At 37.4% G+C, this 14,112-nt stretch overlaps 1 protein-coding gene across 1 annotated transcript; it reads right to left on the bottom strand.

Annotated features, from left to right (window-relative positions):
• Positions 1–4,926: 4,926 nt before the first annotated feature.
• LOC145824381 (uncharacterized) lies at positions 4,927–7,831 on the bottom strand. The gene is made up of 2 exons (XM_082924025.1): positions 7,255–7,831; positions 4,927–5,339 (listed from the first exon to the last, which is right to left on the bottom strand). Exons 1-2 carry the CDS (start codon positions 7,829–7,831, stop codon positions 4,927–4,929), a joined length of 990 nt encoding a protein of 329 aa, XP_082780151.1.
• Positions 7,832–14,112: the final 6,281 nt, after the last annotated feature.

Genomic DNA, 14,112 nt, shown 5'->3' with positions numbered 1-14,112 from the left:
CACTTCTATCTCTAAAGCTTGTACTGAAAAAGCTTGGAAACCCATCAAAGTGGCTAGGAATTTCCCTCTCCTCTTCTACCTCTTCTTTGCTGATGATATCATTTTGTTTGGTGAGGCTTCGAAAACTAATTTATGTTGCATCTCGGGCCAAAAGATTAGTGCTTCAAAATAAAAAATTCTTTTTTCTGCTAATGTTGAAGAAAATTAGCGCGCCCATCTAACCAATATCCTACAATTTCCCATCACCCATTCCATTGGTAAATATTTGAGATGTCCCATTATCGAAGAAAGACCCAGCAGAAACACTTTTAATTTCATCATCGAAAAGATTTAAGGCAAACTCTCGGATTGGAAAGCTAAAACCCTATCCCTTGCTAGTAGGAGCACGCTCATTAAAGCCGTTAACTCTGCCATTCCTGCGTATGTCATGCAATGCCACTCTCTTCCTAAGTCTGTGACCAACATGGTAGACAAACTCAATAGGGATTTCTTATGGAGATCTACTCCAAACCACCGTAAAATCCTGCTCTTAAATGGAGTGAGGTCACCAAACCAAAAGATCTTGGTGGTCTAGGTATCCACCAAACTTACCTCACCAACCAAGTTTCTATGGCGAAATTCAATTAGAGGATCCAGGGGGAAAAATATACTCTTTGGACAAAAATTCTCAAAGCCAAATACTCTCAGAGTTCCAAAGTCTCCAGTAGGCAATCTCATATATGGAGAAGCATTAGGAAAGGCAATGATTTGTTTAGAGAAAGCTCCCGCAAACTTGTTAGGAATTGTAGCAACATTTCTTTTTGGCTTGACAATTGGGTGGGTGATGGAAACTTTAGAAGCCTCATTCAAGGCCTATTCACCCCCATGGACCTCAATCTCAAGGTTAGTGATTATTGGGTGGGAAATCAATAGAATTTTGATTGTCTTTCCACGATTTTTCCTAACACCGTAAAAACCAAAATTTCTAACACCACTCTTCAATGGCATGAGAACATGGAGGATAACATCACCTGGAATTACTCTAGAAATGGTGAGTTCTTTAACAAATCAACTTACCAACTTGCACTGAAACCTATCTCCTCGCAGCCCTTCTAGAACTAGAACTGGGTATGGCTGTTACGACCCAAACCCGCCCCTATGGGTTTAGCGTCGTAACCGGCCAGTAATCCTTGGATTACCAAATGCCTCTGAATAAAATAACTTATAATTAGGGGCTACAGAAGCAAATATAGAAACATATATAGTCCATTGAGCTGTGGAGACATATATGTGACATAAATTTTAAACTTTATATACATATACGTGACATCATGATGCAGTAGTCTTACATTACGTTCGTTACAGATATAGCCAAAAAGGACTTAGTCCAATATACAGATAACATAAATCATGTTCAATACCCAAAAGAAGACGAGGTCTTAAACATAAGCCATTTAAACTTGACTCGCTCACAAAAGGGAACCGACTCGGAGGCACAACGGATGGCTGACAAAATATATACGCCAGGTCCTCAATTCTGAGCCTGGTCACACGCTTGGTCACCTATATACATAATATAAGTAATGAACGAAAGCCTAGTGAATAACAACAGAGTAAAGGGTTTAAATGAATAATGTCCATCACAATTATAACTTCAAATCTCTTATTGAACAGAAGCATAACCATATTCGTATCAGAAACAGAATCATAAACATATTCATATCAGAAACAAAATCATAAACATATTCATATCATGAGTGGTGTATCCGTTAGCATTAAACATATCTCTTTGGTCAAGCTTATTAAGTTCCACATTAGAACCTCCAGTACCAGGTAACATATCTCATACATGGGCCACGGTATTGTTTCTCTCGAGCGAGGGCCTGTGCCATGGTATTCTTTCCCTTGGGTGAGGGCCTGGGCCATGGTATTGTCTCTCCAGGGCTAGGGCCTCATGACCATAAACCACAATATTTTATCCCCTAGCCGAGGGCCTCTGCTAAGAATACCACATAAGCATTTCAAAGAAGTGGATCATCATTCATGTAATCACATATTAACCTTGTGTATTATTCAAAAACAGTTCATATCATATCATAATGTTCAGAAAGTATTTCATATTGAACATAGCTTTACTAAGTTATTACTCACAGATAGCCTCACAGATAGCTTGGCAGCAAACCAATGGATCAGCCGCTCACGACGCGTGACCTACACCAATCATAACAGATACATATACTGAAACACACACTTGGATGGTACATAACTCATTTCATTATGTTCTTAGTGTGTTTCTAGCCTTCACTCTCATTATTGTGTCTTAATCTTGGCCTAGGAATGCCTAGGATTCAATGAGGATGCCAAAATGCATTTGAAAACACTTAATCAAACTTGCTGAAAACATGGGTCCCGTTCAAGCGCAACTTCCTTTGCTCGAGCGGATATGCAAACATGTGAGGGGCCGCTCGAGCTCAACTTCCTTTGCTCGAGCGATCTGCAAACTTTTGAAAAAGTACTGATTGTGTGATTTTCATGCTCAACAGTCGCTCGAGCGTGAGACTCAGGTCCTTGCTGAAACGCAACTCTTGTCGCTCGAGCGGTTTGCAAAATATGAAACTTCTGGAAGCTTGCATTTCACGCTCGAACAGACTTCTAGTTACTTGAGCGGAGATACAAAAACAAAGGTGGCCGCTCGAGCGCAGGATCTATCACTCGAGCGGAGAAGTCAAATTTTGGAATTTCGAGATTCACCTCCAAGCTTCTAAACTCAGATTCAAAGCTACAAAACTTATCCTTTTGGGCCAAACACTTGAGAAAACACATTTAAACTTGGAAAACATTGAGAATTCATGATCATTTTACGAAATCAAAGCCTAAAAGCATGCCAAATGTTCAAAACTAAGCTTAATTCTTTGAAAAACATAACATGCATGTATTGTCTTGACTTCAAAACTTCTAAAACATGATCAATTGGTATGAAATGGTATTGATCAAGATGAATTCTCAAAATAAAAGTACGATGGGCACATGCATGGGAGAATTCTTTGAAATCAAATTCAAATTGTGTTCAAATGGACATGCATGTATGAGATGCTCCTCTTTTCTACCTCCTAGTTCAATTCTTGCTTAACTTAGCTCACTTCTCTTGAATACATGTATGGAATGACTTAAACTCAAACCAAAAGGTTGAATTCTTACCTTAGATGTTCAATTATGCTCTAGAGTGCTAAAATCCTCCAAATTCTCTTCCAATGTTTAGTAATGCCTTTCTTTCCTTCCTTGTTTGTTGAATTCAATTCTCAAGTTTTCCTTTCACTCTCTTCTCATGCTTTTGGGCTCATAAGGATGAAGATGAGATGTGTCTTAAGTGGTATATAGGCCTTATATAGGCTTGCTTAGTGGTCTTTATTTAATTTAGCTTAAACTAATCATAGTGGCCTTAATGAATTTAATTTAATCGTTCCGAATCGATTTTCAATTGTACCTATCACAATGTTCTAAAAATTCCAAATTACATATAAACCAAGTTAATTTCGTGATTGGATGCTGATAAGGCCTTCAATTCACAAACCAAAACAGAAATTCAAACAGATATTTCTACATCAGACAAATATGAGCACAAATAATGCAACACACATGCAATTTTCTCAGAATTTCACCTTAATTACTTATTAGGCATAATTAATCATGGTTAGTTGGCTAATCACAAGTCAGGGTTGTTACAATCTTTCCTCTCCTAAAGAGTTTGGTCCACCAAACTCGAATTACTTTCATTTTGGTAGAATATCGGATCCAACGGAAATAAGTCAAGGTATCTTTTCATTATGTCTTCTTCTGTCTCCCAAGTTGCATAGGTTCCTTCATGATTCTACCAATCAACCTTCATTAACAGAATTTCCTTATTTCTCAATCTTTTGATTCGGCGATTCACAATTTTCATTGGCCTCTCCTCGTGTGTATAATCATTTTTTATAAGTACATGAGTCGGTTCAATCACATGTAGTTGATCTCTCAAATAATCCCGAAGCATAGAGATATGAAAAACATTGTACATGTGTTCCATAACTGGTAGTAGGGCTACCCGATACGTTACGGAATTAATCTTCTCAAGGATTTCATAGGGTCTAACATATCTTGGTGCCAATCTGCCTTTCACACCAAACCGTGCCTGGCCTTTCATTGGAGTCCCTTTGATAAATACATGATCCCCGGCTTCATATTCTCTGTCTCTTCTTCGGACACAACATAACTCTTCTGGTGGCTTCGTGCAGTTTTCAGTCTTTGTCAAATTAATTTCACATTTTCAGTTGTTTCTTGTACCAGTTCTGGTCCCAATAAAGGTCTGTCACCTACCTCGGCCTAACAAATCGGAGAACAGCATTTTCTACCATACAAAGCTTCATATGGGGCCATACCGATACTTGAATGGTAGCTATTATTATACACAAATTTGGTCAATGGTAAGTAGGTCTCCTAATTTCTTTGAAAGTCTAACACACACATCCGTAACATGTTTTCTAATGTTTGAATGGTCCGTTCAAATTGACCGTCTATCTGTGGGTGATAACCACTGCTTAATCTCAGTTTAGTTCCCAAAGCTTGTTGCAAACTCTACCAGAATCTAGAAGTAAACTTGGGATCTCTGCTAGATACTATGGACATTGGAACTCCATGTAATTTCACAATCTTATTGACATATAAGTTAGCTAACTTATCCGCATTATACAAAGATTTGACAGGTAACAAAGTGAGCAGATTTAGTTAAATGATTAACAATGACCCAAATCGAATCCATACCTCGAGAAGAGCGAGGCAACCTTACAATAAAATCCATGGTAATATGCTCCCATTTCCATTCCGATTTTGAAAGCGACTAAAAGCTTTAACTTGTTTGCAATGTAAACATCTAGCCACAAAGTTAGCAATGCATTTCTTTATTCCAAGCCATCAGAAGTTCTGTCTCAAATCATGATACATCTTCGTGTTTCCCGGATGCATAACAAATTTGGAATTATGGGCTTCAGTCATAGCATGTTTCCTCAAATTAGAATGGTCCGGTATACAAAGTGTATTCTGGAATTTCAGCACACCATTCTCAGTCACAAATCTCGGCTTCGATTTTGAACCAATCTCCTCAATGATTTTCTTTATAAACTCATTTTCACATTGTTTCTCTTTAATTTCTTTAATGATAGTAGGTTTAGCAGAAATAGCGGCCAAGATCCCGCCTTGTTCACGCAACCCTATTTCAATCCCATTCTTTTCCAAGTCATACAACAACTCTCTCCGACCGGTGAGTAAACATGACAAATTCTTGATAGATTTCTGGTTTAATGCATCTGCAACGGTATTTGCCTTTCCTAGATGATACAGAATTTGCAAGTCATAGTCTTTTATCAATTCTAACCATCTTCTCTGTCTCATATTCAATTCCTTCTGAGTAAAGAAATATTTTAAACTTTTATGATTGGTATACATTTCACAAGTTATGTCGTACAGGTAATGATGCCAAATTTTCAAAGCAAGCGCTACAGCTGCCAGTTCAAGATCATGAGTTGGGTAATTCTTTTCATGAGGACGGAGTTGCCGAGAGGCATAAGCAATTACTTTTTCATTTTGTATTAGCACACACCCCAAGCCTTTGTAGGAGGCATCACTGTAAATCTAGAACCTATTGGTTTTGTTAAGCAATGTCAAGATAGGTGCAGTTATCAATCTAGTCTTCAATTCCTGGAAGGTTGACTCCCGCTGATTAGTCCAATCAAAAGGCATGTTTTTCTGTGTTAACTGTGCCAACAACATAACAAGTTTCGAGAAATCTTCACAAATCTTCTGTAGTAACCAGTAAGTCCCAGAAAACTTTTGAGTTCGGACACATTAGTTGGTCTTGGCTAATCAACAATAGCCTTGATTTTCTGTGGGTCCATTGTTATGCCATCTTTGTTGATTACATGACCCGAAAAAGCCACGCTGTCAAGCCAATATTCACATTTGGACAATTTTTCATACAATTTCCTTTCTCTCAAAATCTGTAAAGCAGTTCTCAAGTGACTCTCATGTTCTTCCATGCTTTTAGAATAAATCAAGATATCATCAACAAACACAATGATAAATTCAACGAGATATTGTTTGAAAACCCTGTTCATTAGGTCCATAAAAGCTGCTGGTGCATTTGTTACCCCAAATGGCATGACCAAAAATTCATAGTGCCTGTATCTAGTTCTGAATGCTGTTTTCTCTATATCTTCTGTTTTAACTTTTAACTGATGATAGCCTGATCGGCGGTCAATTTTAGAAAACACTTGAGCTCCTTGAAGTTGGTCGAATAAATCATCTATCCGCGGCAATGGATATTTATTCTTGATAGTTACTCTATTTAGTTCCTGGTAATCTATACATAATCTCAAGGACCCATCATTTTTCTTAACAAACAAAACTGGAGCACCCCAAGGTAAAGTGCTCGGACGGATGAATTTTTTGTCTAACAGTTCTTGAAGTTGGGTTTTTAATTCTTTCAGTTTTGAGGTTGAGATTCTGTAAGGGGTCTTAGAAATAGGTTGTGTTCTCGGTGCTGCTTCAATAGTGAACTCAATTTCCCTATCAACTAAGTCTCTAGGCAAGTTATTTGGAAACACATCGGGAAATTCACAAGCAACATGAATAATTTCCACATTAGAATTATCAGAAATCTTAGTCAAAACACAACACATGTAACCTCTACATCCCTTTCTAAGCAGTTTAATGGCTTTCATGGCAGAAATCAAGTATGGGAGAGGAACTACCCCATTCCCAGTAAATACAAACCCATGTAAGCTAGGTAGACGAAATACAACAGATTTATTCACACAATCAATAGTCGCACAATACTTCGTTAAACCAGTCCATACCCAGTATGCAATCAAAATGATCAAATCCCAATGGCAATAGGTCAACATACAACGTCACATTACTAATCACAATATCACATGCTGGATATACATATGCACATACCATAAAACCTCCAGATGGCGTAGATACAGACAATAAGTAATTTATGGATTCTAAGGGTCTAGTTAATTTTTAAGAAAAGACATGTGACACAAATGAGTGTGTAGAACTAGAATCTATCAAGTTATATGCATTTTGGGCACAAATGGAAATTATACCTAACACCACAGACTCGGTATTCTATACATCTCTGGAACTAGTGCAAACACTTTCCTTTGCCTCAACGTTTCATTCCCAGTGTTACCCTTGACAATAGTTCTAGCATTTAACTTGGCCACCGAGGCAGACCCAGTTGAACTTGCTGCGGGGCGATTGGCATTCTCAAGCCCAAATGGACCATATGGCCCACTTTGCCACACCGGTAACAGGCACCAGATGCACGGTGACACACTCCCCTATGCTTTCTTCCACAATCAGGACAGTTTAGAATAGAGCCACTACTCTGGCTAGAGCTGCTCGAAGATCCTGTATTTTGCTTTTTTGAAAATGATCGACCCTTCTTGAAATTGAATCCAGATCTTTTACTTCTCCATTCTGTGGTTAGTGCATTGGTTTGTTTCATTACTGTCAGGGTGGCTTCCGCCATTATCGCTCTATCTAAGACTTCTACATAGGTAGGCAATTTCAAGACGTCTACTTGATCAAACACTTCTAAATCCAAGCCACCTTCAAACTTTTGCACCTTTTTGTATTCAGTATCTACCATGTGTGGGGAAAACCGAGCCAACTCAGTGAATTTGGCTTCATACTCGGCCACGGACATCCTGTCCTGTTTGAGTTCTTGAAATTCTGACACTTTCCGATCCCTGAAGCATTGAGGAAAGTACTTGTCATAAAAGATCTCATTGAAACAAGCCCATGTCATATTCCCATTACTACCTCGGATTAATAACCACCATCTACGGGCTTCATCTTTTAAGGTATAGGTGGCCAAAAGAACTTTTTGAGTCTCAGAGTAGGGAAAGACCTCGAATAATTTTTCCATCTCAAGCAGCTATGTTTCTGCCTTCAACGGCTCAATGCCACCGAGGAAAGTTGGTGGTTTCATTTTCATGAACTTCTGGGTCAAGTTGATAATGTCATTATTATTTGGTTCAACTTGTACCGGCAGAGGCAGAGGAGGCAAATGTTGTTGCCTCTGTTGTTGCGTTATTGCCTCGGTCAGGGCTGCAAGCATCTGTTCCATTATATTCATTCGGGCCTCAGAAGACTCACTTGTGTCATTCCCCCTTGCATTCTCCATGTTGCTATAGGTAAACAAAGTAATAATAAACATAGGCCAATAATTATTTTCACCATGTTTAGATTATTCAATCACGGTCCATTCATTTCTATTTCATGTATTCATGGTTAGATCCAGTTTCCACATTTACAGGCATTAGTATACATACTTACACATTCAGATGAGATGCCCCTAATGCTTACTAGGACACCCTATAGCTCATATGGACTCGTGTGTGCGGTATAATCATGGGCTCTGATACCACTCTGTCACGACCCAAACACGTCTCTATGCATTTAGCGCCGTAACCGGCCAGTAATCCTTGGATTTCCAAAGGCCTCTGAACAAAATAACTTATAATTAGGGGCTACGAAAGCAAATATAGAAACATACATAGTCCATTGAGCTGTGAAGACATAATATGGGACATAAATTTTAAACTTTATGCACATATACGTGACATCATGATGCAGTAGTCTTACATCAAATTCGTTACAAATATAGCCAAAAAAGACTTAGTCCAAAAGGACTTAGCCCAATATATAGATAACATAAATCTTGTTCTATACCCAAAGGAAGACAAGGTCTTAAACATAAGCCATTTAAACTTGACTCGCTTACAAAAGGGAACCTCTTCGGAGGCACAACGGCTGACTGACAAAATAGATACGCCAGGTCCTCAATTCTGAGCATGGTCACGCGCTTAGTCACCTACATATAATATAAGTAGTAAGCGGAAGCCCAGTGAATAATAACATAGTAAAGGGTTTAAATAAATAATGTCCATCACAAATATAACTTCAAATCTCTTATTGAATAGAAGCATAACCATATTCGTATCAGAAACAAAATCGTAAATATATTCATATCATGAGTGGTGTATCCGTTAGCATTAAACATATCTATTTGGTCAAGCTTATTAAGTTCCACATTGGAACCTCCGGTACCGGGTCACATATATCATACATGAGCCACGATATTGTTTCTCCCGGGTGAGGGCCTGTGCCACGGTATTCTTTCCCCTGGGCGAGGGCCTGGGTCACAGTATTGTCTCCCCCGGGCGAGGGCCTCGTGACCATAAACCACAGTATTATATCCCCTGGGCGAGGGCCTCTACTGAGGATACCACATAAATATTTCAAAAAAGTGGATCATCATTCATGTAATCACATATTAGCCTTTTGTATTATTCAAAAACAGTTCATACAGTACAAGAAAAAGCACATTTGACGACCAAATTTCCCGACTAAAAAAAATTTGGTCGTTGAAAGTATAACTTTTAGCGACCGAAACAACATTAATAGTTAAAAGTAAAGCTTTTTGGCGACTAAACAAATTTAGTAGCCAAAAGTCTACAATTGGCGACTAAAAATAAGTTTAGTCGCTGATTATATGAGTTTTAGTGACTAAAAAATTTTTAGTAGCCCAAAGTAAAGCTTTTTGGCGACTAAAAAAATTTAGTAACCAAAAGTCTACAATTGGCGACCAAAAATAAGTTTGGTCGCTGATTATATGGGTTTTACCGACTAAAAAAATTTTAGTAGCCAAAAGTAAAGCTTTTTGGTGACTAAAAAAATTTTAGTAGCTAAAAGTCTACAATTAGTGACAAAAAAATAAGTTTAGTCACCAAAAGTGGTCATTTTAGCGACTAAAATTATTTTGGTCGCTAAAAGTTAATTTTTTATTTTTATTTTGCTACTAAATAGTTTATTTTACATAAATTATGTAATAAAATAATTATGTTTATGCATATACTTTTACATAAATATGGGTGTATCTACTATATAAATAATATATGTCATATATATAGTCATTTGGTGCTATAGAGGCGTAGTGCAAAGAGTGTGGTGTATAAAGTTTATGGCGCTGGAGGTTGGCGGTTCGAGTCTCTGTAAGAGCGGAGCAAATTATTCTACAACGATTATTTATTTTTTCACATTTGAAGCTTTTGGCGACTAAAGGTGTTGGTCGGCGATTCCTTGATTATTGGTAACTAAAACATTGTTCGGTAAATGTATAATTTTAAAGAAATATAATTGACTATTGGTGACCAAAATTTTGGTTGCTAAGGACTTGCTTTTTGGCGACCAAAGGTTTTGGGTTGGCAAAACCCTCAAAGACCTTTCCCGACAGGGTTTTGGTGACAAACGTAGCGACCAAAATTTTTGGTCGCAGAATGTCATTGGCGACCAATATTTTAGTTGCTAAAAGTGAATTTTTTTTGTAGTGATATCATATCATAATGTTCAGAAAGTATTTCATATCGAACATAGCTTTACTAAGTTATTACTCACAGATAGCCTCACAGATAGCTTGGCAGCAAACCAATAGATCAACTGCTCACGACGCGTAACCTACACTAATCATAACAGATACATATACTAAAGCACACATTTGGATTGTACATAACTCATTTCATTATGTTCTTAGTGTGTTTCTAGCATTTACTCTCATTATTGTGTCTTAATCTTGGCCTAGGAATGCCTAGGATGCAATAAGGATGCCAAAATACATTTGAAAACACTTAATCAAACTTGCTGAAATCAGGGGTCCCGCTTGAACGCAATTTCCTTCACTCGAGCGGATATGCAAACATGTGAGGGGCCGCTCGAGCTCAACTTCCTTCGCTCGAGCGGTCTGCAAACTTTGAAAAAGTACTAGTTGTGTGACTTTCACGCTCGACGGTCGCTCGAGCGTGAGACTCAGGTCTTCGCTCGAGCGTAACTCTTATCACTCAAGCGGTCTGCAAAATATGAAACTTCTGGGAGCTTGCATTTCACGCTTGAGCGGACTTCTAGTCGCTCGAGCAGAGATGCAAAAACAAAGGTGGCCGCTCGAGCGGAGAGGTCAAATTCTGGAATTTCCAGATTTACCTCCAAGCTTCCAAACTCAACTTCAAAGCTACAAAACTCATCCTTTTGGGCCAAACACTTTAGAAAACACATTTAAACTTGGAAAACATTCAGAATTTAAGATCATTTCATGAAATCAAAGCCCAAAAGCATGCCAAATGTTCAAAACTAAGCTTAATTCTTTGAAAAACATAACATGCATGTATTATCTTGACTTCAAAACTTCCAAAACATGATCAATTGGTATGAAATGGTATTAATCAAGATGAATTCTCAAAATAAAGGTAAGATGGGCACACACATGAGAGAATTCTTTGAAATCAAATTCAAATTGCGTTCAAATGGACATGCATGTATGAGATGCTCCTCTTTTTTGCCTTCTAGTTTAATTCTTGCTTAACTTAGCTCACTTCTCTTGAATACATGTATGGAATGACTTAAACTCAAACCGAAAGGTTGAATTTTTACCTTAGATGTTCAATTATGCTCTAGAGTGTTAAAATCCTCCAAATTCTCTTCCAATGTTTAGCAATGCCTCTCTTTCCTTCCTTGTTTGTTGAATTCAATTCTCAAGCTTTCCTCTCCCTCTCTTCTCACGTTTTTGGGCTCATAAGGATGAAGATGAGATGTGTCTTAAGTGGTATATAGGCCTTATATAGGCTTGCTTAGTGGTCTTTAATTAATTTAGCTTAAGCTAATTATAGTGGCCTTAATGAATCTAATTTAATCGTTCCGAATCAACTTTCAATTGTACCTACCGCAATGTTCTAGAAATTCCAAATAATACATAAACCAAGTTAATTTCGTAATCGGATGTTGATAAGGCCTTCAATTCACAAAACAAAATAGAAATTCAAACAGATATTTCTACATCAGACAAATATGAGCACAAATAATGCAACACATATGCAATTTTCTCAGAATTTTACCTTAATTACTTATTAGGAATAATTGATCATGGTTAGTCGGCTAATCACAAGTCGGGGTTGTTACAATGGCAAACCCTAACAAGTCTTAGAATCCATCACTTCCTTTGGTTGGCTTCCCATCTTAGGCTCCCAACCAAATACTTCCTCCTCGCTCGAAACATCATAACAGACAACACTTTCCTGAGATGTAAACGGCTACCTGAAACCATTGAACACGCCCTTCGGGACTGCCCAACCTCACGAGTAATCTGGGACTAATTCAATATCCCCGAATCTCTCCAAACATCTTTTGATCTGGGTATCCCTCTCTGGCTCCAGGCCAATTGTTCTTTCTCTCTCAATCTACTTGATTACTGTTGGGTTGTCCTCTTTCTCATCATCTGCTGGTCCATCTAGAAATTTTGTAACTCTTTTTGTTTTGAACCTTACCTTTCACCCCCTCTAAACTGTAATTTAATTGTGGCCAAAGCCATTGATTGGAAATTCATCTCAAATTACCCCAAACCCGCTAGACACAAATCCCTTTCCTTTGTCAATTAGAAACCTCTCAAAGCACCCAGATATAAACTTAACACTGATAGTACTGCAAAGGGCAATTCGGGAGCAGCTTCAGCGGGTGGTTTTATCAGAAACTCCTTGGGTAACTGGGTGTGTGGTTTTAGTCAAAACATTGGTATCTCAAATAGTGTAGCTGTGGAATTGTAGGGCTTGCGGGATGGTTCACAGCTGGTCCTTGATCTGAATTTACGTGACATAAATGTGGAGATTGATGCTCTAACAACAACTTATAAACAAATAATTTCCACAACACCATCAATTAAGCAACCTTATATCTGATTGCAAGTTCCTTATGGATCAGCTAGGAGTGACAGAAGTGAGGGATATCTTCCGTGAAGCAAATGGTTGTGCATATATTTTGGCTAAGGAAGGCAGCTCAATGAATGAAAGCCTCTTTATCTATCCTACTTTACCTAGTTTTATCTATATAAATTATGTAACGATGCATTGATTCTATTTAAGTTTTATGTTATCCTTCTATTACCACAAAAAAAAAAAAAAAAAAAAAAAGAAGAAGAAACTCATACATATATATATATATATATATATTATCTTACTTCAAAATAAAAAATATGCACATAATTACTGCATCATCATTAATTTTAAAAGTTTATGCAAGTGGTAAATCCATGAAATATATGTTAAAACTCTATCAAAACTTTTATTTTTCAAATCCTTTTAGTGTAGATGTAACAACCCCGACCCATGATTAACTGTTAAACCATGATTAAGCCATGATTAAGTATACCTAATAAGTAATTAAGATGAAATCCTGAGTTAATTACATGTGCATTGCATTATTTGTATTTATATCTGTCTGTTATAGGAATATTTGTTTGTGTTTCTATTTTGTTCTGCGAATTGGAAGCCTCATTGGCATCCGATCACAAAATTGACTTGAATTATGTGTTAGTTGGAATTTTTAGATCATTATGGTAGGTTTAATTGAAATTCGATTCCGAACAAAATAATTAATGCTCATTGAAGCCTAATTAATGAATTCCCTAATCGAAGCCTAAATAAGGCACTAGTGGACCCTTGTATACATTTTACACTCTCATTTCATCCTTCTTGAGCTACAAATATGAGAGAGGGAGAGAGAGAAGAAGAGAGAAGGGAAGAATTGCTAGGAATTGTTGGAGAATTGAAGAGAGTTTAGAAGTTTAAGCCTCTACACTTGTGAATCCAAGGTATAAGGTAAGAATTCAAGCTTTTGGTCTTGCTTTTGAGTTGGTGAGTTCATGAATACAAGAGAATTAAGTTGAAATTGAGCTAGAATGAAAGTATAGATCATACCATGTATTCATGTCCAATTTTATCACAATTTGAGTTTAATTTCAAGAAATCTCTCATGCATATGTCTATCTTACCTTATTGCTTGATCATGTTTTGGATGGTTGAATTCATAACAACTCATACATGTTCTACATACATACAATTCAAGTTTGATTTCAAGCAAATGACATGCTTTTGGGACTTGATTTCATGACATGATCTTGAATTTTTAATGTTTTCAAAGTTTAGACATGTTTGCTTAAGTTTTGGGGCCCAAAGGTTGCATTTTAAAGCTTTAAATTCGAGTTTT

The sequence above is a fragment of the Camellia sinensis genome, chromosome 4, assembly GCF_055761805.1.
Source record: "Camellia sinensis isolate YWXY chromosome 4, ASM5576180v1, whole genome shotgun sequence".
Lineage (NCBI taxonomy): Eukaryota > Viridiplantae > Streptophyta > Magnoliopsida > Ericales > Theaceae > Camellia > Camellia sinensis.
This window is presented reverse-complemented; position numbering and strand designations above follow the sequence as displayed.